Source organism: Bactrocera latifrons, unplaced genomic scaffold (assembly GCF_001853355.1).
Source record: "Bactrocera latifrons isolate USDA-ARS-PBARC rearing strain unplaced genomic scaffold, ASM185335v1 scaffold_56, whole genome shotgun sequence".
NCBI classification, from domain to species: Eukaryota; Metazoa; Arthropoda; class Insecta; order Diptera; family Tephritidae; genus Bactrocera; species Bactrocera latifrons.
In genome coordinates, this window is record NW_017537223.1 from 90612 (window position 1) to 114211 (window position 23600).

The 23600-nt window shown below is 38.2% G+C and overlaps 4 protein-coding genes across 6 annotated transcripts; 3 read left to right on the plus strand and 1 right to left on the minus strand.

Annotated features, from left to right (window-relative positions):
- Positions 1–266: 266 nt before the first annotated feature.
- On the plus strand, positions 267–2928 carry LOC108974482 (general transcription factor IIH subunit 1). 2 transcript variants are annotated; one of them, XM_018942341.1, is made up of 6 exons: positions 267–351; positions 578–823; positions 883–1221; positions 1283–2290; positions 2347–2522; positions 2584–2709. In XM_018942341.1, exons 2-6 carry the CDS (start codon positions 670–672, stop codon positions 2707–2709), a joined length of 1803 nt encoding a protein of 600 aa, XP_018797886.1. In that variant the 5' UTR covers positions 267–351; positions 578–669. The 2 variants fall into 2 exon arrangements, with proteins under 2 accessions (XP_018797886.1, XP_018797887.1); XM_018942342.1 differs by lacking the exon at positions 267–351 and having other exon boundaries at positions 670–823; positions 2584–2928.
- A 447-nt stretch (positions 2929–3375) lies between these two features.
- LOC108974493 lies at positions 3376–5257 on the plus strand. 2 transcript variants are annotated; one of them, XM_018942354.1, is made up of 5 exons: positions 3376–3512; positions 3567–3680; positions 3979–4232; positions 4808–4918; positions 4997–5257. In XM_018942354.1, exons 1-5 carry the CDS (start codon positions 3405–3407, stop codon positions 5163–5165), a joined length of 756 nt encoding a protein of 251 aa, XP_018797899.1. In that variant the 5' UTR covers positions 3376–3404; the 3' UTR covers positions 5166–5257. The 2 variants fall into 2 exon arrangements, with proteins under 2 accessions (XP_018797899.1, XP_018797900.1); XM_018942355.1 differs by having other exon boundaries at positions 4811–4918.
- Positions 5258–5578: 321 nt separating this feature from the next.
- Positions 5579–6297, plus strand: LOC108974500. Its single transcript, XM_018942362.1, has 3 exons — positions 5579–5736; positions 5795–5893; positions 5959–6297. The coding sequence occupies exons 1-3, from the start codon at positions 5641–5643 to the stop codon at positions 6169–6171; spliced, it is 408 nt and encodes a 135-aa protein (XP_018797907.1). The 5' UTR covers positions 5579–5640; the 3' UTR covers positions 6172–6297.
- A 3242-nt stretch (positions 6298–9539) lies between these two features.
- LOC108974496 lies at positions 9540–12167 on the minus strand. Its single transcript, XM_018942357.1, has 5 exons — positions 12087–12167; positions 10912–10968; positions 10624–10827; positions 10315–10471; positions 9540–9897 (listed from the first exon to the last, which is right to left on the minus strand). Exons 1-5 carry the CDS (start codon positions 12129–12131, stop codon positions 9683–9685), a joined length of 678 nt encoding a protein of 225 aa, XP_018797902.1. The 5' UTR covers positions 12132–12167; the 3' UTR covers positions 9540–9682.
- Positions 12168–23600: the final 11433 nt, after the last annotated feature.

Below are 23600 nucleotides of genomic sequence, written 5' to 3' on the forward strand. Positions count from 1 at the left end.
AGGGTTGCAAAGAAGTGTATACCTTTCAAAATATTACACTTAATTTTAAAAGATTCCAACAATGTAAATTACAAAACAAAATGTGTTAAGTTATGAAGTAATGTTCGATAACGTTCGATTATTTGACACATCTTCTGGCAGTAGTTTGCAGTATAACTTTATTCAGGCAAATAATCTACACCTACCTTTTGTAAAAAGTGTACTTCTGAAGGCTACACAATAGAGTTTGCTGTGAACACTGGCATTTTGTTCCGCAGTTGTTGTTGGGCAGTTTGACAGGGAGCAAACAGTAATATGACATTTGTATGTGCTGCGGAGTTTTGCAAATGGCGACAGAGCGCAACTAAAACGGTGGGTGAAAAAAAATATATTTTAAAATTATATCAGAATTTTATAAAATATCTCTTGGTAAACAATTGAAAGGTAAATTGTTATTGAAAATCCATCCAAGCTGAAAACAATACAAACAATAAGAGTAAAACTAGCTATAAAAAGTGATATCACTGGGCTTGCGATTGAGAATAATGAAATGATTTTAGATTTCAATAAAATATTTCACCACCTCCATTTTTAACAGCCAATATATTCCAACTATCTACTATTCGCCTATTTTTGCTGTGGCGCTGGAATTACAACGTTTGTAGGAAACATATCTCTTTTGCGGTTAAGATGACGACGAGCAGCGAAGATGTGCTGCTGCAAATGGGCGAAGTGCGTTATAAAAAAGGTGATGGCACGCTCTATGTAATGAATGAACGTCTGGCATGGATGGCAGAAAATCGTGATACAGTTGCGGTGTCACATCGTTTTGCCGACATTAAAAGTAAATGCATAATTTACACAGTAAATGAAAGTGTAATTACATTTACGTTTCTCCAATAGTGCAGAAAATATCGCCTGAAGGAAAACCAAAAGTGCAACTTCAAGTTGTATTGCATGATGGTAACAGTTCCACATTCCATTTTGTAAATCGAAATGGGCTGCAAGCGGTGCTTGAAGACCGTGATAAAGTGAAGGAGTTGCTGCAACAACTACTTCCAAACTTCAAGCGAAAAGTAGATAAGGAATTAGAAGAGAAAAACCGTATACTTTCGGAAAATCCTAATTTGTTGCAACTCTATAAGGATTTAGTTATAACACAAGTACTTACCAGTGAAGAGTTTTGGGCTACCCATGCCAAGGAGCATGCGATGAAGAAAAATAATAAAAAACAAGACATTGGTAAGTTAACGTAATGTAAAAAATTTTGTGATCATACTTATTTCGACTTCCACATATACAGGTGTTTCCGGCGCCTTTCTTGCTGACATAAAGCCACAAACTGATGGTTGCAACGGGCTGAAATACAATTTAACCCCCGACATAATTCTGTGTATATTTAAGACGTATCCCGCCGTGAAAAGAAAGCATCAAGAAAATGTTCCTTCTAAAATGACAGAAGCAGAATTTTGGACCAAATTTTTCCAATCACATTACTTTCATCGTGATCGTATTACAGCTGGTTCCAAAGATATTTTTACAGAATGTGGAAAAATTGATGATCAAACTTTAAAAGCTGCAGTCCAACAAGGAGCTGGCGATCCTTTGCTGGATTTGAAGCAGTTTGAAGATGTACCATTGGAAGAAGGTTTTTGCAGTGTAGCCGGCGATCGTAACATATCAAATAGTGGTAATATTGTCCATCAAAATATGATAAAAAGGTTTAACCAACATTCAATAATGGTGCTGAAGACTTGTGCCGATGTGTCTGGTAGTTCTACTTCCACAGCCAATGGACCGGCAACTAAAACAAAAGACTCGAAAAGCACAGAAAACGCTACTGCTAATGGAGGAGTTGAAAAATCCAAATCATCAAAGGAGGGCAAAATAAGTGATACCGAWACTAATTTAGCAAGCAACTCTACTGCCAACGGCGAACTTGGAAGCCCCGAGAAGCCGGCGAAACGTCAACGAATTATAGAAAAAATTCATTATGAGGATCTTGGTGAACCCATAATAGAAGCTGCCGATGCAACTGATAGCAGTAAAAAATTAAAGAAATCGCAACAATTGTCACTAGCCAAAGAAGAGCGGTATTTACACGGTCCCATGCCAATAACCGGCTATGATATGCATGAAGATCCCCGTCGTATGGAAGAAATTCAATATCATTTAATGCGTGCCACAGAAACCTGGAACCAACGTACGCCGGCCAAAGTTTTGGTTAGTCCCACGGCAGCGGTGAATGCACTGGGCGAGCTGAGTCCGGGTGGTGCGCTGATGCGTGGCTTTCATGAGCAATCAGTTGGTCGTAAGTGTGTGCTAAGCGCATATTATGAGGCACCTCTTAATTTTTATTTACTTTAGAGTTGGTGCCTCCGGATTTCGAGAAGGATTTACGTAATTTATATTTGTCACTGTCAGAATTGTTAAAACATTTCTGGAACTGCTTCCCACCAACCACCCCAGAAGCCGAAGAAAGAGCTGTACGCATGCATGATGCGCTTCAACGCTTTAAGATGGCTAAATTGGTGCCGTTCGAGGTATTTGCAATAATAAAAGCTTAACTACAAAAATTTTGTTTACAGTTATTTTTTTTTTCAGAGTCGTGCATTGCATGAGCTCTCTCCATTGGGTGCTTCCCTCACTCAGCATTTGAATCGACTACTGCAGTCGGCAAACACGAAATTTGCAACTTGGCAAGAGCGAAAGAAGCGCCAAAATAGGTAATAACTCTTCGTGCTTACGCTGTGCCGGTTATAATTATTCAAGAAAGGCAAAACTGAAATTGAAACATTACGTCAAAGAGGAACTCAAACGCACTCACTTCATTTGGAAATTTTTGAAATTGAAACTGATATACAAACTCTGTGTGTTTTTTTTGTTTTTGTTCTACTGTATATATTCAATCAAATTACAAGTCGCCGATCATCTGTTGATTTACAGTTATTTATATTTGAATTTATTATTAGATTCAGAAAGAGCAAAAAGTTTTGTTTTCCTAAATAGCGGCTCAACAAGCAACAATCTTTAGAATAACAAAATATTTTTAAGCAAAAAATGTTGACTTTTCTTTAAAAGAGAAAGCTAAAGATTTGGGGGTATTGGTATCTTCAACTTAGAATTACAAAAAGCTTATATTATCAATATGCCGCATTAACGCTGTCGTTTTCTTCCGTTTTGTTGACATAAATGATTAGCGATCACTTACTACTTTTTGTGGCTAATGGTATGCCGCTCTCTAGTAACGAAATGGTCGAACTTATTCTCATTCATGGGCCGCTTACCTTAAACAAGTAGCTTSGCCAAGAAGTTAATACTTTTAGTCATTGTTTAAAACCTTCTTCGGAAAGACGTGAGCTGATTAGCGTTTAATAAAAATCGGTTAAAGTAATTTATAAAATAATTACCGTGAGTTCTGTGCAATGGCCGTACCACGAAATGCTGGCTTTTGTTTGCGGCTTCTGAGCTTTCTTTGGTGTTGTAACCTGTGTTGTGGTGCCGTGTTTTTTCCGACMAATTCCGCATATGGTGTAAGTGCGCAAAGTATTCAAAAGCAGTTGAAAGAAATTTAAGTCTGCTTTCAGATTTTTGCCGCCATCGCGGTGCCGTTGGAGCTGCCGCATCGCAATGTCTTCATCTCTTACAATTTTGAAGCGAACTACAACTTGCCATACACGTGGAATCTGCCACCAATAGCGGTTAGTAAAAAAATATACATACATATCTATGTATGCATGTGAATTCACACAGGACCGGTGGAGAAAACCAGTGCCCGGGAGGAGATGGGTTGTGGGACCGTGATCCATCAATTGTTGGATGAAAAGATTAGCAAAAATTTGTTACAGAGCTCTGATCGGCTTGGGCGGGCTCGGAAGGAATTGTTCCCGATCTCCGCTCTCTCTCGGTCACTGCATTCACATTGGGGTATACATAAGTATACCACATTTAATAATTCAAATGTAACGGTACTGGTATTTGCAATACATTTGCTTTCAGAATGGTATCGAAGATGAAGATGTCTTGCCTCAAGCTAGGCACTTTCAACATTTGAATCAGACGGAAAGTTGTACTAACTGTACGGTTCAGAATGTTACTACAGATACAACAACAACAACAGCAGCGCCTACAGTGAATTCAACAAGTGATGCTAAAGAATCGGCAACAAGAACACGGCGACGGACGGAGGGTGTGCCAAATTCATTGCTAACGCGCACCCACTTCTACCACATACTCATGGATAAATTCAAAAGGTTTGTATTTCATGGAATTTGAAAGCCAATTAGAGTAATGCTAGTGAAACTCATTTCTTGTCCGTCCGATTATGGAKCATTTGAATCTTGATATTTTCACGTTTCACAGTATTTTCGTGAAATAATTTGCGCCGAAGAATATGGAGCTGTGGTGCATGTGTGTGCGTGTGTATTTGTTTCAATGTTCTCTCTCGATTCTCAATCACTTTTATTGCTTTTTTAATAATCAATTATGAAACGAGTGTGAAACTACTTTCTTCGACGCAATTGCGTGGCAAAGTAGAAGTTTGTCTAAGAAAGGAAAAACTCTAATTAGTCGCACACGCGCAGCCGGCTGATGCCTTTGATAGCGCTCTCGCTCGTCCGGTACAGTGGTATGTCCATTTGGTGCAACCAAGCGAACAAAAAGGTTCTAATCACCGCAGGTCGGCTAAATCTTCGTGTCGTGTGACTCAAGTTTTTTATATGAAAATATCATTATCGGGTTCTATTTTGGTTTGCTTAGTATAGGAAACCATCTGTTTATGCATATAATGTATGTATGTGTATTTATGTATGTATTTCTTCCCTTTTAGAAGCGGCTACAATGCTAAGCCCTGCTTGCTGCGTTTGATTTGCGAAACGAATTCTTCAGGTCTGGGTGAGGTGAACGGAGTTCTCGGCACATTGGTTCATATAATGTTTTCGTAAGTCATTTCTCATTTCTAAAAGGACTACTGCATCCATGACAACATAGTAATTATTGAGTTTTCTGTAACTTTCAGTCCCAGCACATCGGCGCATGAAAATCTTCCACTTCCCTACTATCAAGCCGAAGTAGATGGCTCGTTTGGATTTTGTGAAGAGTATGCAGCGGATTGCCAAGAAAACCCTTTGGATTTAATCTCTGCGCCGCTTGGSGATATTATCGACGAATTAATGAACAGTAAATGAATGAGAATGAAATAAAAAAGGAAAACAAACTGCGTAAAAATGGTTTTAAGTGAATTATTATGAATAAGATAAATTATTGACGGTTTGTGCTTATCCTGATATAAATCCGAATATTTTTGGGCTTCGTTAGTTGTAATTCTCATAAATTTCAGAGATGAGWGCTTTGGTCCCAGTGGACTGAGAATATCCGCAATCATTTTCTCTACATAATCTAGTGGGTTAGTAACTATTAGTAATTTATACGCTCATATAATAAGTATGGTTTAGTTTTTTAAATTTCTGATCTGAAAAGTGAAATCTTTATTTTAATGATTTGACATCAAAATAAATTAATGACAATAAAATTAATTAATGACAAACATTTGGAATGGAAAAATACTCCAATAACAAAAAATCACCTACTTTAAACAAAATCTCCTAAATTATAWAACTTGGAATATACCCAAAGAACGGTTAGTCAGACTCTAGAGCTGAAATGAATTACCACATAATCGCCATAGCGCTGCTGGCWWTGCAGTTGGGATCGGTCRATGCCGCCAGTGACTGCAGTAGACCTCCAACAGGTTTTGCCGTAAGTCCTAAACTTGGTTTCAATGTCATTGTTGTACGAAATTTATTGTAATTTCCAGAAAAACTTGAATCAGTGCTGCAGGAGGCCGAAACCGAACTTGAGCGCCTATACTCGTGAGTGTCCCAATATAGCAGATCGTTTTCGAACATCAAATCTGGTAGCACATCATAATTTTGTAACATTCTAATATTTCCTAATTCTAATGTCGATTTTATTGCGTAGGAAAAAGTGGATTGCTTGTTCAAAGCGGCCGACATTCTAAACGGAGAGCAGCTAAAGATGGATAACACTCGTAAAATGGTTAAAAAGCTTTACCCCAACGATCCCGAGTTAGCCAACGCGGTGCTTGTCAGTTTTGAAAAATGTCAGTCGGTTGTGAAGGCCCGTCTAGCTAAAGAAGACCTACAATATCGGCCCCTCAACCTAGTGTGGTGACCAGAAAAATTATTATCATTGGCTACATGACTTGTGCTGGACACGAACTGAAACTTAACTGTCCGCCTAGGTTATGGACATCTTCGAATGAATGTGAGATAACCCGRGAATATATAATCAACTGTCAATCGCTGATGGGAGGTAATCGCATCTTCCTTAGCCGCTAACTGATAAGAGAAGAACATATTAAAKTACTATACATATTTACAAAGGCTAAACAATGCAGTTCGAGTTAGTTTATGTTGTTGAACATCAAAGTCTTGTACTTAAAGCTTTAGATTTCAAAWCCATACACTGTTTTTGATCTTCTGTTGTTATTCGAGCGACAGAAAACGCTGACCGAATCTAATTAGAACTTTATGGGTCTATAAGTTTGTAGTCTAATATTGGGATAGAAGATAGTGTTTTTTATTTTTTATGAGAAACTTTGTTATGGAGAAATACACTCAACGATTAGTCAAAGACCGTTTAAAAAAAAAAAAAATTAAAGTGAGCTCTCAATCTCAACATTTACCAGTTCCTTATGCCAACTTGAAACTCCTTTTAACAATAWGGGYGTTTTCACTTAGTTYGTTCTTTYATTTWATTTTTCTTTTGTTTTAGTTCTTTTATGAAGGTAGTATCGGCCAAAGTTCTTTTCAATTATAGCGASGCGATTTAATGAACTCTCTATTGATCTCTTAAACACTGTTATAAACCATGTTCAAACCCATTTGTTATAGATATTGGTACTTCCTCCAAACGAATTTATTGCTTAGCTCACTTTAGGAAATATTCAGTTAGATTTTTGGGTGGTGGATTGATGAAATCAAACTGCTTTTTGGGCGTAAGTAGCTTATGAAACATGTATGTATTGGAAKAGTGATATTCGCACCTTAAAATGTGTGTAAGTTTATTCAAGTTGTAGTGTATCAACGAAGCCATTTATATCGTAGGAGTTCCGAAATTCTCCAGTCTGCCACATATCATCGTCGTCCATGCACATGGATGAGYCCATCATTGTGTAATATTGTTGTAGTTTCCGGAGCAAACCCGGTGGCATATCCTCCAATGAAGCGCCACTTAACATATCCATAATGTTTGGATCGATTTCGGATAATTGCTGCAAAAATTCTATATTAGAAAACAAAGCTTCATCAAGCTCATAATCCTCATCGGCGATGTCATCGTCATAGCCCAACCGGGTCAAATCATTCTAGAAGTCGGAAAGTAATACACATTTAAGACAAGTTAAAGATTATATTAAGAGTGATATTATTATGTGTACGGGGACCGTTACACACCCGATCTTTAACTACGAAGTCYTCAAATCTGGCTTCGGTTGCTGCAATCATTAACCAAATCATCAGAATATTTTTTAAATTCATTGATACTGCTGTCACCATAATTCACACAAATCCGTGAGGTTATAATATAATCGCGACTAATATGTAAATGCCTTCCATAATATTTTCCATACAATCCAGAAACATAGGTATGTGCAATAGTGTCCGTTTAGGCGTGATTAGCTACGCTCCATTAAAACGGTAATGATAGCATCGTCGTGTTCATAACGAAATTACCAAACATATAAAGCTCCAAAAAATTTAAACGGTTTAACATTAAAAAATTTCAACGGTTTTATATGTTTATAATGTTATGGTTCGGTGGAACTCCCATTACATTTGTTCTTTCAGTAGATCTGCTCATAAAATGTGCCTAAATTTGATTTACCTAGCTTGGAGAGCAACTTTCCGATTTCAATTCTATGAGGCTCTTAGCTTAATTAAACAATAAATTTTTAGGACTTTTGTCAGTTTATACTTTTCTTGACCAGTTTATAACATTCCGTTGTATATTGTGGCAATATTATATTATKKGTGTCAGTTCGTGTAGCACAATAATCGTTGAAAAAGTCGATGAAATTATGGAAAAGATTGACCAGGACCGTCACATAAGCACCCATGACACCACTAAGGAACTCAACATTCAACATCAAACGCTTTTGAGCCATTTAGAAAAGGCTGGCTACAAAAAGAAGCTCGATGTTTGARTACCACATGAATTGTCTGTGAAAAATTTATTGAACCCAATTAACATTTGCKATTCCTTACTCAAACGAATTGAAATCGAACCAGTWTCTGAAGCGAATRGTAACRGGAGAAAAGTGGATCAAGCACAACAACAATAATAGGYGAAAAAGATCWTGGWYCAAAGGTGGTGAAAGCCARGATTGACGCMTCGAAAGGCTATGCTGAGTGTTTKKTGGGATTGCAAAGGAATCATCCACTATGAGCTGCAMYAGCCCGATCGAACGATTGATGCTACATTTTACTGCCAACATCTGATGAGTTTGAAGCAAGCAATCGAAAAAAACGGAAAGAACTGATCAACAGAAAGGCTTCGTGTTCCATTAGGACAATGATGTACCACCCACATCTTTGATGACTTGGCTGGGAAGTTTTGATGCATCCATCATATAACCCTGACCTTGCATCATCGGTGATTGCAGAACTCCCTTAATGGAGTGAAGTTGGCTTCAAGAGAAGCCTGTGAAAATTACTTGTCGCAGTTTTTCGATGAGACAGTTTTATAGTGATGGAATGTCTCCAGCGGAAAAATGGCAAAAAGTGGTCGACAAAAATGGTACATATTTGGCYGATCAAAGTTCTTGATGAATATAAAAAAAATAAGTTGAAKTTTGTTTASAAATATGAAAAGGCTTTTTCGACTACTCAATATTTATACTTTTTATTATTCCAAAGACACAAATCTTTGTAAAATGATTTTGTGACATCTTCAAAGGAAAGTATTCAAACCTTGACCGTTACGTYGTAATTTCCAACAGGCGCTCGGAAAAAAAGAGGAAAAACAGGATCATATGAAATAAAAAAATAATAATTCTTTGAATTAAGAYCATAAACAAGGTATTGGAAGAAGGACAAAACAAAAGGTGAAAACTGTATTTTTGGCAAACGTTTTTAGACAGTTATGTAAATCTTCGTTCAAGAGCTTGTGAATTATATCCTGAAGACCTGATTTATCAWTGGTTGAGTAGTTCGCGAGAGGTCTTGACAACCAATTTGAAAATACACTTTCGAGAAAAACGTGTTTAAAAATTACTGAAAAAAGCTGACCTCGAGCGCGTAAATTTTCAAGGCTGTATCTCTAAAACTATTACTCGAGTCAACTTGAGCATTTCGAACAATATTCCAGAGATATTATAAACTTAAACAAGGCATACAGTTTTTTTGAAGCCGTGAAACCCGTGTCTCCCTTAAATTCAAAATAATTTCACTTATAGTATATTTAGCCATTAAATTTATTGCAACGAACAAGTGTCTAAGCACCGAGCGCAACAAGTGTCTAAGCACCGAGGCACGAATGCTAAGACAAAGCCGAAAAATGCCTAAAGGCAAAACTCGTACGTAATAAAAAGTTATTGTAAATCTAAATTTATAATTTCATAAAGTTCTTTCGCCGCTCGCCGCTCACCGCACAGCACGCGGCTCCGCCACTCGAMTGCGATGCTTTATCCAATTGGCAGTGGCACGTGCGGCAATGGATTACACTGGGCCGCAAAGCTCTTCACCACATTGCAGGGCTCCTCGTTCTTCCACATCTTGGCGGGGCAGTGCAGGAAGGTCTCCGCGTTTACACAACTGTACATCATGCTGGCTAAAGGTGAGCAGCCCATCGGCAGTTTGGCGTACGCCATAATGCCCAYCGCCGCCATGTGACCTTTGACTGTTAGGTAACCAAACAACGAGAAAAAGAAGAGAGAGATGAAGAGCACGGCGAGGTGACGGTAACAAAGGAATGTGTGTAATGAGAAAAGTTACTTGAAGCGAGAAGTGGGCAGTAAAGGCTCGTCTTTCTTCGACTTGGATGAGTGTGCTAATGTGTGTGTATATGTGCATTTATGCAAATAAGTGMAAATATCGCCAATAATGTCATAGTGAAAAATCAAATATTAAAATCGACTTCCGTTGAATTTGTCCTGACATTTGCCATCTGATCGAGTATATTTCTTCTTCTTTTCCGGCTTTGATTCAGTTTCATTTGTATTTGACTTAATGTCTGTGCGCATGTGTGTGTGTGTGTGTGTGTGTGTGCTTTTAGCATATTTGCTTTCGCTTTTGCTTGTGTGCGTGCGATACGTACTGTAGTCCAGGCAACTCTGGAAGGAGCGCGCAATCTGCGGTATAATATCCTTGTCGCGTTTGTTCACGTTTTTGTTGAGGAATTTTTTGACGTTCTCCATATTAAATTCGTTTTCGACCAGGGCGCCTGTCTCACGGTAAATACAATCCGGATAGCACTGCAACAACAACAAGATAAMCATTTCAAATTCAAATTCACTCTCAATGAGCACTTGACTCAAAAGAAGATAAGTGCCATTGTGGGCGAGCAATGTCACTCGGCTCGCGGTCGAGTCTGTTTGTGCGTGTGTGTTTGTCTCAAGGAACTCACAATGTGTGCGTAAGCTGGAAATTCCGCTGCTGGATTATTCATATTGCTATTGCTGTTGTTTTTGCTGCCGCCCATGCCGCCCATGCCGCCCATGCCGTTCATCATATTTCTCGCTTGTGCGTTGAGCGTTTTTATATGGGCGGCGCATTTTGCTGGCGTTTCGCCCAAGTCGACTTCTGGCATCCGGCAGCAACTGTGCACATCCTGAAAAACACCAAACGTTCGGTTATGCAATCGAATTCAAAGGATTTTCTGCTCAAGCCAGGTCACCGCGGTCGAACTACTTACAAAGTGGCCCAGATTTGGTGGTTCCGAGCAATTGAAGGCGGCCGCATGGGTGTGAGCCTGAAAATAAAGGAGTGCGAGAAATTTTTAAAAGGTTCAGTTTTGGAGGGACCGTTTGATAAGAGTAATTAAATTAAGTACTCCATTTTTATTGGTGATTTTTCAATATTCTGCACATGAAAGCACGATGCAATCATGTCTTAATTAAAAAAACGCAAAATTTAAAAACACGAGAAATACTGCAGTAATCTAGCTACYACTATTCTAGCTCCATCCAAAATATGCTCTCGTTTGCCTCGCTCTAATGAAGGGAAAGTCTGCTCCAAATTCGGAATGCACGCGRACATTTATCTTTTCTGAAGAAGAGCTTCCATAGAACTTATTAGTTATTGAAGCCTAGAGTTAGGGAAAAAATTTCAGAGTTGAAAGTGTAGGCGTTTGTCCGAAAAGTAATAGGACTGTGAGGATTAAAAAAATGTTATTGAACCAAGCATTGAAGGAACAGCCTTGAGAGCCGAGCTGTATGCTGCTTGGATTCTCTCTGTCGTCTCAAAATACGTGCCTTTCAAGGGAACAAAAAAAGTTCGGAGAGTCCACATTTGGGCTGTAGAGTGGTTGCGKAAGCGTTGGAATGTCGACCTTGGTTAGGTAGCTGTTCACGAGAAAGGCGATGTAAGCCGGGGCGTTGTCGTGGTGCAACTTCCAATCGGCTGCGATGTCTTGTCGGACCCAATTAATCCTTCATTTGAGTTTCTTGAGGACTTCCACGTAAAGCTTGGCGTTGACGGTTTGGCCAGGAAGAACAAAATCATGGTGGACAATGCATCGTTATCACCTTGGATTTGCTCATTCATCAACGACCTCTTCGCCCACCACTTACTGCTAAGGAAACATCTGACTAAACGTGCTTGATCATATCAAATRTCTCAGTGCCAGATTTACCGAGTTTCAYTCAGAATTTAATCGCGCGAAAATGTTTGTCGTGCTCCTGGTACTCCGAAGTACAGTCGCGGCGGAAGAAAATCAGTCCTATTACTTCCGGACAAACYCTGTATGTTAAAATTTCTCCAGTAAATATTAAAGCATTTTTTTTCACAATTTTAGTTGAAACTTTCTTCAAAGGTAAACGGATTAATCCACCAACATTACACTGCAGAAATAATTTGAATTTAACTTACAAATAAACCAGCTGTGAGCAAAGTTAAAAAGTAAGCAAATGCCATGTTTGTAATTTTTAAAGCACTCTTATTTGTGTCCCACACGCAGAACGCTTTCCACTTCTGTTGAAGTAAAAACTAAATTTTGATTTTCCTCGATTGCTTTATATAACAAAAATTTTCGCAGATCCCAATGAGTAATCGAAAATGGAAATTCCCTTGAGTTGCACACAGATATATATTTTGATTTGATTAACATGTGAAACATTAGGTTGTGCCTTAATTTGAAAAATGTACACTTTTTTATTATTTAATATTTTATGGGAAATGCGCTGCTGTTGAAAACTTTTCAAATTAAATAAAATTTAAATACTGTTTAGTAGAATACTAGTTTTAGTATTTCTCAAAGTGCACTAGTAAAAATTGCTTTTCTGCTGCTAATAAAAATCAGAGTGCTGTTCAACTAATGCCAGGATAGAACCACTTAAAAATTATAAAAGTGGAGAAGCTTTAGGTTATTTGAAAGTTTAGAAAAGCTATATTGGAAAATTCGAAAATTTACAAAATTTATTTTTATTGTGATTTGGCCATATTTTGTGTTATTTACGGTATATTTTGGGCCACCCTAGGCTCATGCAATATGCTACAATGGGAAGTACAGAGTTAATTGTTATACTTTATTATAAATAATATTCTATTCTAATTGTTCCAAACAATTATAAATGTTTGGTAAAATTTTATTGTTGACAAAGCGACCTTGAGCGCGGTTTTATGCAGATGCTTTAATACCTGTGTTTGTATGTCATTGTTACAGCTACAAAATACATTTTGGAACAAATTCAAAGCTGGCCGATATATGCGATTCGCGACCACAAGCTGTATTTCGGCACGCAACGTTCCTCAACCGAAGCTCTATTTGATACATATGTATGTACATACATACATACTTATATACTAACTCCGCAACACCACCGCCTCTGCGCTTAGGTTATTTGTTATGGTAATGTTGTTGTTTCATTCAATGACCATCAAAGCCTGAACTGAAATATTAAATGACCCGTGTCCGTTGCCTGGTGCATTGCCCTATATATTCAGGCGGCATTCCGCAATTGCTTGCCATCGAAATGTTAGTCGCCGTTGGCCTTCTCMTTTCCGTTGACGCGGTGGGCGAARCRCTGTTCACATTTTAATTGCTTTTCAATCGCCTACTCGCAATGACAGCCAATCGGTGGTGTTGACGCTTGAAATACYCGGATGATTTTCGTAATTAGAAATGAAACAAACCCATATTTTATGTAYTGGATTATTGATGCTGGGAGAATACTTTAAACAATTTTACTTCTTGCACTCTGAGAGAGATTAAATTTTGCGACCTTTATATGAAAGTTTTTTAGTTCTTKCTTTGCAGATAAAGTTTCTACTATCCTGATTTTCAAAAATTTCAGTTGTTAATCTTCATTATCAGCCGTTTATTAATACAGGTATGCTAATTTAATTGCAGCTTAGTGAAGGCGCGAGACGTGGGACGCGACAGCTGTAACCTAGAAACGTCTGCTGGATCTGGCATACATGTAGGCGTTCACACACGGCGGGCATGTTTGCTAAATAATGAATGAGATAATTAACGACRTGATTAAGATAAATACACAATAGTYCAAGTTCTAATCAGTSAGTCTATTTATTGATGGTGAAGGACGTYCAAAAGCGCATCAACACCAGAAATCATAGCCAAAATACAGAATAYTGTTTTGAAAKATCGTCGATACACTGGGGCTCTGCATATCTCATTAGGTAGTAGGAGCCATATTTTAAGCGAAATTTTGGGTTTTAGAAAGCTGTGTGCACAATGGGTGCCGCATTCGCCAACATGGGTTCAAAAACACATTCGATTGCGASTTCGTCAGCAACATTTGGAGCGTTTTAAAAAGGATAAAGTGGACGCACAATCGTCGATTCATCACTATGGTCAGACCTGGGTCCATTACCATGATCTTGAATGAAAAGAAAAGACTAAAGAGTGGTGGGAACGTGGTTGTTCGGTTTCGAAATGACTTCGCAACCGTTTGGACCAGAGAAAAAAATCCTTGTTCATCAGGACAATGCACCGTGTCACAAGGCATTTCGGTAATGGCAATGAAATAAATAATTTTTTAAAAAATTCGATAAAGTAAAAAATCGACCTTTATTTTTAAGTAACCATCATGACGAAGAGGACACAGCCTTTTTTCCCCTCTACTTCAARRACGCACAACCCAATGAAATCCTGYTTTTGGRAATCATAAAAAATTACATTAATGACAAAGCTTTTTTTTTATCAATTGTCAAAAACGTTCGAAATTCGGACCTTTAGGCTAGACGATCGCCATGAGGGTGGTTATGTAATAAGGAATGTGATTCTTCGACGCAACACTGATGCTTAAATGAGGACTCAGGAATATTCGACATTTTCACAATTCTATAAGTTTCAAATTGTCTTCCGTTTTTGTCGAGAARCATTCCACATGACGCCTACTATGCCTATTTCCCTATAGATTAAATTTGTGTAGTGAACAAAGATCAAATAATTCAGAAACACAAGATGTTCATACGTGTTACGTTTAGTGGAGTAACATACTGCGCCCCTTTTGAAGTGGGTGATATGATGATACACTTGTTTTGCATTATAGACACCGTCTCTGCGATTGCTGCGCCTTATAAATCAGCACTTTAGACAATAATGGCTTGCGAGCAGCTTGTGCTGCAAATTTMATTTTAAATAATGTAATATTATATTTCTTATTGTCAAATACCCTGTATTCATTTATACTCCACCTTTTGCGTAGCAGTGTGTATGGGTATATTTCCCTTTAAACTTTCCTTTCGTCTCCCTCTCTGCTTACTCTTTAYGCGTTGACTTCAAGTTGCTGCTCATCATTCTTGCATCATTGGTGTCATCGGCATCACATCTTCTCCCTCCTTCTAGGGCATATCCAACTTCACTAGGGACGAGAGGGATGTCGTGTGCTACACCGCAGAGCTTGCTTGCTTTGCTTCTTAAATTAGCTGAATTGCTGTTGGTGGCGMTGAATGTTGGACAATTATTGAGACGTTGCCCTTGTAATGTACCGTGAAAATTGAAATTGCGTGCCTGAAAAACGTGCCAGATTTTGTAATATAAAACAGCTTAAGATTACTGCGCAGGTATTTGCTATTAGAATTTTATGAAATTGTAGTATTTAAAAATAAGAACACTCATTTGCAGTAATAAAGTGGTGRAGCACGTGTCCATCTTACTAGCAAATGTAATGGATATTGGGGGGTTGTGTTGTTTTTGTGCCTACTATTGTTGTTATTATAAGGTATATAAGGAATATAAGGTTCTAACTACTTCTCAACGTTGTCATAGGAGATTATTAAAATATTTTCAAAGTTGAAGAATTGGATAGCAAATACCCGTTGGTTCAATAAGTTTTGTCGTTCTATAAGAGAGGGCGTKGCCACTAACCAAAAKAAATTCACGAACGAATGTTAAAAGTATATAATGATTGTTCACCTACAATTAGAGCAGTAGAAAGATGGGTTGCTGAATTTAAGCGTGGTTGTACAAAAAGACGATCCACGTGAAGAACGTCCAAAAAGCGCATCACCACAAATCATAGCCAAAATAYAGGAAATATATGGTTTTAGAAGATTGTCGATTGACTGAGAGAGATTTCGTWGAAGCTACACACATCTCATTATAACTCATACATCTCATATTTAACTGAAATTTTGAGTTTTAGAAAGCAGTGTCCACATTGGGTGCTGCATTCGCTAACAATGGAACATAAACACATTCGACGTTTTAAAAAAGGTAAAATGGACTTTGTACGTCTTTGTACGTGGTCTATCACCATGCTTTTGAATCAACACAAGTGGCTAAAGAGTGGTGTGAACCTGGTTGTTCGGCTTCGAAACGAGTTCGTGTCCGGAAATCGGCCAAGAAGGTTATGTCATCAKGTTTTTGGGATTCGAGAGAAATTTCGTTTGTGGATTACTTGCAAACTGGTAAAATAATTAATTCTGAATGTTATGGCAATCTTTTGGACAAGCTGAAGGAAAAAAATGGYGAAAAAAGACACGGTTTGCAGAAGAAAAAATTYCATTTTTATCAGGATGATGGCTAAAATCCATGAATCAACTTTCGAATTGTTGGAGCATCCAACGCATTCACCAGATTTGGCCCCCAGCGACTTCCATTTKTKTCCAGARCTCAAAAAATGTATGCTTGGCAAGCGTTTTTCATGAAATGCAGAGGTCAAAGCGGCTGTTGAAGCGTATTTTGCAGACATTCCGGATTCTCACTTTAGGGATGGGATCCGCAGATTGGAGGATCGTTGGAGCAAGTGTATTAACGTTCAAGGGGATTATATTGAATAATTATAATAAAGTGTATTTTCAATCATAAAATTGTGTTTTTCTTATCAAACGACAAAAACTATGCAACAACCGGGTTTATGTAATCTTCTTTTTTACACAAATTTAAAATTTTCCATATATCCGCGTTTGAAATACCGTATGTATAGGTGTGCATATATGTCACCAAAGTAGAATCGTTATCACTCCACATGGCGATGCAAAATCATGAAATTTTTAGAAGACTTTGTTAACAACACACCAGCTGTGCATAATAAGCAGATTTACCTTGCTGTTTGAGCTACCGAGCAATAAAAATCGTTAAAAATATTAACACATGAGTATTCATACACACATACACACATAACACTTCCAACACCAGTCAGCATATCAAACATTTGAATCTCAGCGCTTGACTTCGCTTTAATTGAGGTGTGTACAAAGGATGTGAGGTATAGACAGGATATGAAGGGAAATCAAGCGTGCTAAAGAGTCGGGGAAACGCAAATGAGCCAAGATAATGAAATTACTGTCACTCCGATTAACTTGAAYGGGGAGAGGGAAGCGGTGCGCCGAAGTAAGCAAAAAAATGTTTTTGATGATACTAGACGCTGAGACGCTAATGACTGGCACTCTTAATTGGCGTAAACGGAAATCGGAAATAAAGCTGATATGAAAATGAATCAAGCACACACACATATGCATAATTCAATGTATTTGTGATTGTATTTGTGTACTTAGTTGATGCAAAATAAATGACGTGAAAGAGAAACCGTAGCCTTGGGGAATTTACATTAATCCATTTAATGGAATTGTCTCCAGAAAACGTTCGCTTTTTGTGAATGTGTGTGTGTGTGTTTGCATTGAGTACATTACTTGCATAGAAAATGCACAATATTAGTTATAAACAAARGGGCTTCCGCTGAAATTTTCCTGTTTCCATGCACATCTGGAATGCAGTYTCTCTTGTACACTTTCTCTTGCATACTTTCAGGCGAACTTACAAATTTTAATTGAGTTYAGTTGACGCGTGAAAGCAGATAAGCATATCGATGATGTGTGTGTGTGTGCGTGTGTTTTGAAAATCTTGCTGCTCCTGTCGGCCAGCGCACAATAAAAGACACATATGCAAACCACACAAGGAAGTTCAGGGTTTCATGCTGTTGCATGCATTTTGGATTTCTTGAACTTGATAAATTGAAAAACTTTTTCTGAATATGAGTTTTTCAAGTTTCTCTCGACAAGGCAAATAGAAAGACATGTAAGCAAAACGGCCACCTGCACAAACGGWCGCTTTTGTATAAATATTGTAGGGATGAATGGATCCTGAAGCCAATATTTGTAATATACAATCGACGGTATTWACGTGCGTATAACCCGTTCTCGACTTTATGATGACTCACAAGTAGAAAAGGGAACAAAAATATTATTTTCTTGGCCGCTCTCCATCTTTCAGCCGAATAATGATTGATTAGTAAACTACTATCATAACCCTTTCGTAGTTAGCCTGTAACTAGTTTAAGAACGGTAAAAAAAATCTCTCCATGCTGGACTTACATTTCCTTTTCCCCCTTCCTCCTTTACTCTTCTGTTATTGCAACTGAACATTTTTCCCTCCAATCTACGAGTGTGTTATTATTTCGTGCATTGTTATTTGTTTGCTTTCGGTTTGCTGCTATTTTTTCACGCGTTCCGCTTTTGCAAGCACCCTCGTATGCTGCTCTCATATGTCGTATTCTTTTATTACTCTTGCTTTGCCTTCAGTTGGTTGTTTTAACTCACTTCCTGTGGCATATTTTTTATTTTGCTTAACTTTTATGTAATTTTCGTTTCACCATTGTTGCCCTTTCTTGCGATTTCCTTACGTTCAATCACCTTCTGGCTACAAATTTGCTGAAATGTTTTCTCAATGTGTCGTCAAGCAGCAAAATTACAGATAAACGTAAACAAATAATAAATAAGGGCTGTGGAGAGCAGCGATGCGTACCGTTTACTTGCTCACATCCAAAGTATATATGTAGATGCACTACAAGTATATGTATCATTTCTATAAGTATATACTTACGTGTACACACAAAGAATAAGAAAGGGAAACATTGAGTCTTTTTAATTAGATTAAATGAGTAATAGAAGAAGAGTAGAAGAGAGTATTCATATGTAGCAAAGTTCATGTCAATAAGTAAATGAAAATTATAATTCTGGTATTAATATTGGGTAGTCGAAAAAGCTTTTCGGTATCTCTAATCAAACTTATATATTTTTTTTTATAATCAACTTTAATGAACCCAATATGGTATGTATRTATATTTTCCGCTAGAGACATTATTCCATCATTGTAAAACATTTCTGGTTTCTCGGCGAAAAACTGCGTCAAGTAATTTTCACAAACTTCTCTTGAAGCCAAAGTTATTCCATTTAGGGAGTACTTCATTAACCGAAACAAAWGGTAGWCCGATGATGCAAAGTCAGGACTATATGGTGYATGCATCAAAACTTCCAMGCCAAGCTCTCCCAGKTTTTGCCGAGTCATCARAGATGCGTGATACCTTYCMAWYCCMAMMAAMWRYYMRSMWWAMCYTTTKRRGSMWYMAWYCYTKSYTTKSSRMCSRWYYTTTTYMSMMMWWMYTKKYSKWWTTKRWYCMMYTTTYSKYYYCYKKTACYATTCGCTCCAGAAATGATAATTCATWTATGGCAATGTGATCTTTTAAAACTCATCATACTTGGCGTGGCAGAGTCAAGTTCTGTTTTTACTTAGAAAATAASCAATGCGACTTTATAACCGCTAACAATATAAAGGAATACTTCATTAAACTATGAAGAGATTGGTGAAAGGGATCCGTCCCCCTTTTTAACAAAAGCGGAATATAGTAGAACASTCGCTCTAAAACCAGTTGCCAAAACTAAAGGTCAGTGATTATSAAACTAGCTTGGCTGTGCCTGAGGTTGCAGCGAATAACAATTTGTCTAGATTTRTACCCAAAAAAGTAACTGGTGTTTAATACAAACACCGTCTGGTGTAGACAGATAGGATGACGCACTTTATTTCTCAGAGCTACTTCTTTTTACTTTGTATTTTATATGGAAAATTGCGTTGAGTAATTGTCATACGAATGACGAGAGAAAGCAGATTCAATAGGCTTCCCATATTATATAAAGCTACTTACTTTTAAATGCACRCAAAGCTTGGATACTTTACTATGTACACTTGGATAAACACTTTGAGGGCGAATAAATGTGTGCTTTTATGTTCAATTTGCGTTCATTCGATTGAAATATTACTCATACGCACCGTAGATCATATTTTTTGATAGGCGAGCAGGCAAGTAAATGGGTTCAGCTAGCTGTGTCACACTAACACAAACACATAAGGGAAATGAAAAAGTTTTTATATGCGATATTAAAGCGTGCGAGATTCTGTGATTACTTTTTGCGCCCTACGGTGAATCGCACTGCTTCAARGGAAGACAGAGCGCCAATTTCATTTAGATGTGCCATGTTATGTATATTTTACCAATTCAACTGTTTTTTGCTCTCATTCCTTTTTATTGTTGAATTTAGTTGACTGTTTGAAGTTTCGTATTGTTGTTGGCACTAAGTGTTCATTTCCAGCAGCAAAATGCAGCGCGCCAAGTGAGTGTTCAGTCAATCTCTGCTTTGTCTGCTGACTGAGTATTTATTTACATAAAATGTTTGCCTGTCCGCATGCATATCCTGCAGATCCTGCAGATCCTTCAGGTTGTTTGGGTATCTTTCCATTTAAAATCCCGCGAGCGTTTTTAAATGTTGACATTTTAATAATYTCTGTGGGGCAAGTACACATTTGCATGCGCAAGTGTCTGCCTTTCACTCGACATTTCGTTCAATATGTGCACATACACACTCACATTCATACAGTGCATATGTACATACGAAGGTACATATATACTGTGCAAATATGAAATTGCAACAGACACTTGACTTTAATTTAATTTACATTATTTTTCTTTGATGCGTGGGGTTGTCACAAAAAAAAATTAAAAAAAAAACAACAATAATATCAACGAAAAAAAAACGTTGAATTTCACATGCAAATTGACTGTATTTATATGTATGTATGTTTGCAATCTGTCATATCTGGCTGTGACATTGCAAATGTTTGTTGTTGTTGTATTTTCGTAATTTATACGTGTTAGGCCATAAATGGAATTTCGTTAATTTCACGTTTTTTGGAAATGCTTGCGCATAATTGTCCCGCTAACCTTTTTCAGATGCTAATAACGTTAGCCAGAAAAGTTGTTTTTGTGTGGAGTAAAATTAAATATTTGATTAAAAATCTGAGAAGAGAAAATACAGGAAAAAGTTGAAAAAAAAAATATAAAAAATAGTATAATTGTAAAGTGTTTTTTCTTCTGTATTTTAATAGTCAAAACTTAAATCGATTTATTTAAAAACAATTGAAGTTGTACGTCACAATATTGGGTAAACAGCAAGTGATTAAAAAGGGGTCACGTGATACTAACACCGAAATTGAGACTTTTCTTCAAAAGAAACCTTCTTTCGATTCTTCGCCAGCGTGTTTGAATAGCTCCGCCGGCAATCCTTCGGTCCCCACCACTTTGTTATCATACCGACGAGTTGCTGACGAGCGCTCTCAGAGAGGAGGAGTGCAAGTCGAGTAGAAAGCCGCGGTCGCTGTTAGGACCTCGGAGCGTACGCACGTCTAAAACACTGGAGTCGTGTCTTCCATCACAACATGATCGATCTGGTTGGTGGTATTTCCAACCGGGGACAGCTAGGTAGCTTCGTGAATTCTATGCTAGAATCTAGAACTACAGATAACCATTTTGGCTCCGGCTTTGGTCACATGGTCCTTCACTTCATTAGGGGCGTGGGCGCAAATCAGCGATGTGTTGAAGAACTCGCCTCATTGCCGAACACAATGCTCGCCACAGACTGCAAACGACATCTGTCAAATATTAAAATACACACGTTCTTATGGACAGAGTTATTTTGACAGCAACACGACTACACGACTGCAGGCCGACACTTGTCGTTCGCGCTAACTTCGCGCGAATTTTCTTATATTTGCCAACGACAGTAGCGTTGACAGGAGAAGGTAGAAGGTAGAGAGCCACTAATTTGTAAAATGTAAAATTATTCAAAGCTCTAASAAACCTGACGTTATTTTACAAATAAGAGCATAAAATGGCTGTATTATACCATTAATAATAAAATTGACAATTTAAAACAAATAAATTTACCTAGTTGCATATTTTTTGCAAAAAAAATTTCACTTTGAACAAAATATTAAAATTTCACTGAAGTGCAAGGTATTAGTATGACCACAACAAAACTGTGTACATGCAAAATGGGCAACTGCGTTGTTTTGTGTATTGCCGGCCATTGTTATGTCGCTGCCCTCTCACAAACGTTCATGTAGTCGGATTCACAACGCCAGTTTAAGTTCACTGTCGTGCTGCCGCAGTCTGTCGCAAGCATTGTGTTCAGCACATCAGYCTTTGTCCCGTTCATCGAATTTCTTGAACGGCGGTGATGTCAGCTTTTATTTTCACGAGGACATCAATCAGTTGGGCAGCGGCACCTTTTCGATTAAGGGACCGGACATTCCAGGCGCATGCCTTTAAATCGTTATCTTTAATTCCTGTGCCATAGTCGTCATCGATAGGCAGGTTTCTCTTTCGAAGCTTTACGTTACTTTTCATTGGGAATGTTTTTAACGCGGCGGGTCCCAAACCCAGCGCTCATCCTCGTGGAGGGGATGTTTGGCCTTCTCACTTTAGCACGCCTTTAAAGGGAAGTCGTTTCTGTTCACTCCCAAATGAAAGAAAGTTTAGAGAACTTTTCGCACTTGCGTGAACTTCTACACATGACTCCATCCTCCAACCTAACACATTATTTCCAAATAAAAATAAAATATGTGGCATAAAAATGTTTCACACCACAAACAGTTTTATAAAAAATTCCTTACTAAACCGTTAAGAGTTGGTTAAAATGAATGTTCCAAAAAATGTCAATGAGCGAAAAACACCAACTAAATTGGATCGAATGCCAGCACAGTTTGCAGCTTTAACATACATCCAGACGTGCTCTATTTGGCATACTTTCTCGCCCCTCCGCAGTTAATGTGGGCTGCACCTTCATATTCACGCCCTATGCCGTAACCGTTGTASCGTTGTGCACAAGTAATAACAGTAATGCTGCTCTTCATTGCTCGCACTCTTCCACCGCTCTAAAGTAAACACGAGTGGATGGTGGCTGGTGGCAGAGCTTGTGTAAATAGCAATCAAAAGAAATACTCGGAATATACATATGCATATTTATATCCACTTGTGCGCATGTGTGGGTGTCTGAGTGCGTGCTTGTGTCTGTGTATTGAGTTTGCAGCCGTTGAGCAACCATTCTGCATGTGTAATGATGCTAACACTTCGCCTAGGTAAACAAGTGACTTTGCCGGTGACACCTAACAATTGCCAGCGGTGATGAGAGCACTTRAGTACCTGCTGCGGGACATGAGGGGGGYGGCGTGGCGGCGTGGCGGCAGCAAAGCATGAGTAATGCGCGTGCATTACCCTTGTGTCAATAACACTGAATGAGCATACAACAACATTTGCTCACATATATCCTTCGCTACAACAGCAACAACAATTTACGAGCGGCATGCGCCAATCGTTGCGTAGAAACGGTAAAAAGCAACAGCAGCAGCACTTAAACTCTCAATCAAATGCAAGTTTGTTTGCCGCCCAGAATTGTTGTTGTTGTGCAASATATTTTTGCTACTTTATCACCTTAGTGCGAGCGTATTTAGTGAGACAGCAGCGCTGCTTCCCAGAACTGCCGCAGCTTGAATATGTTTCTCCCCCCCGCCAGCAGCAACAACAGAAGTTAAGCCAAATAATTTGTTATGCAAACAACGGTAAAGAACGCGCGTACACTCACCCACCCAGGCAAAGGCCGCAGAAAAATTAAAATAATCACAGCAAATATGCGATTTTTACCGGGTGATGTGGGTCGGGTCATCCTCAAATATTTGCACCTAAATTGAGCTGAAATTTGAATAGCCGGACGGACAAAGGTTGGTATTTGTTCTGCCCCAAAGTTTGAAGTACCAACTCTATTGGTTGCGTGCGCATGAGTGTGTGTATGTTTACCTTCTTTTCTTCA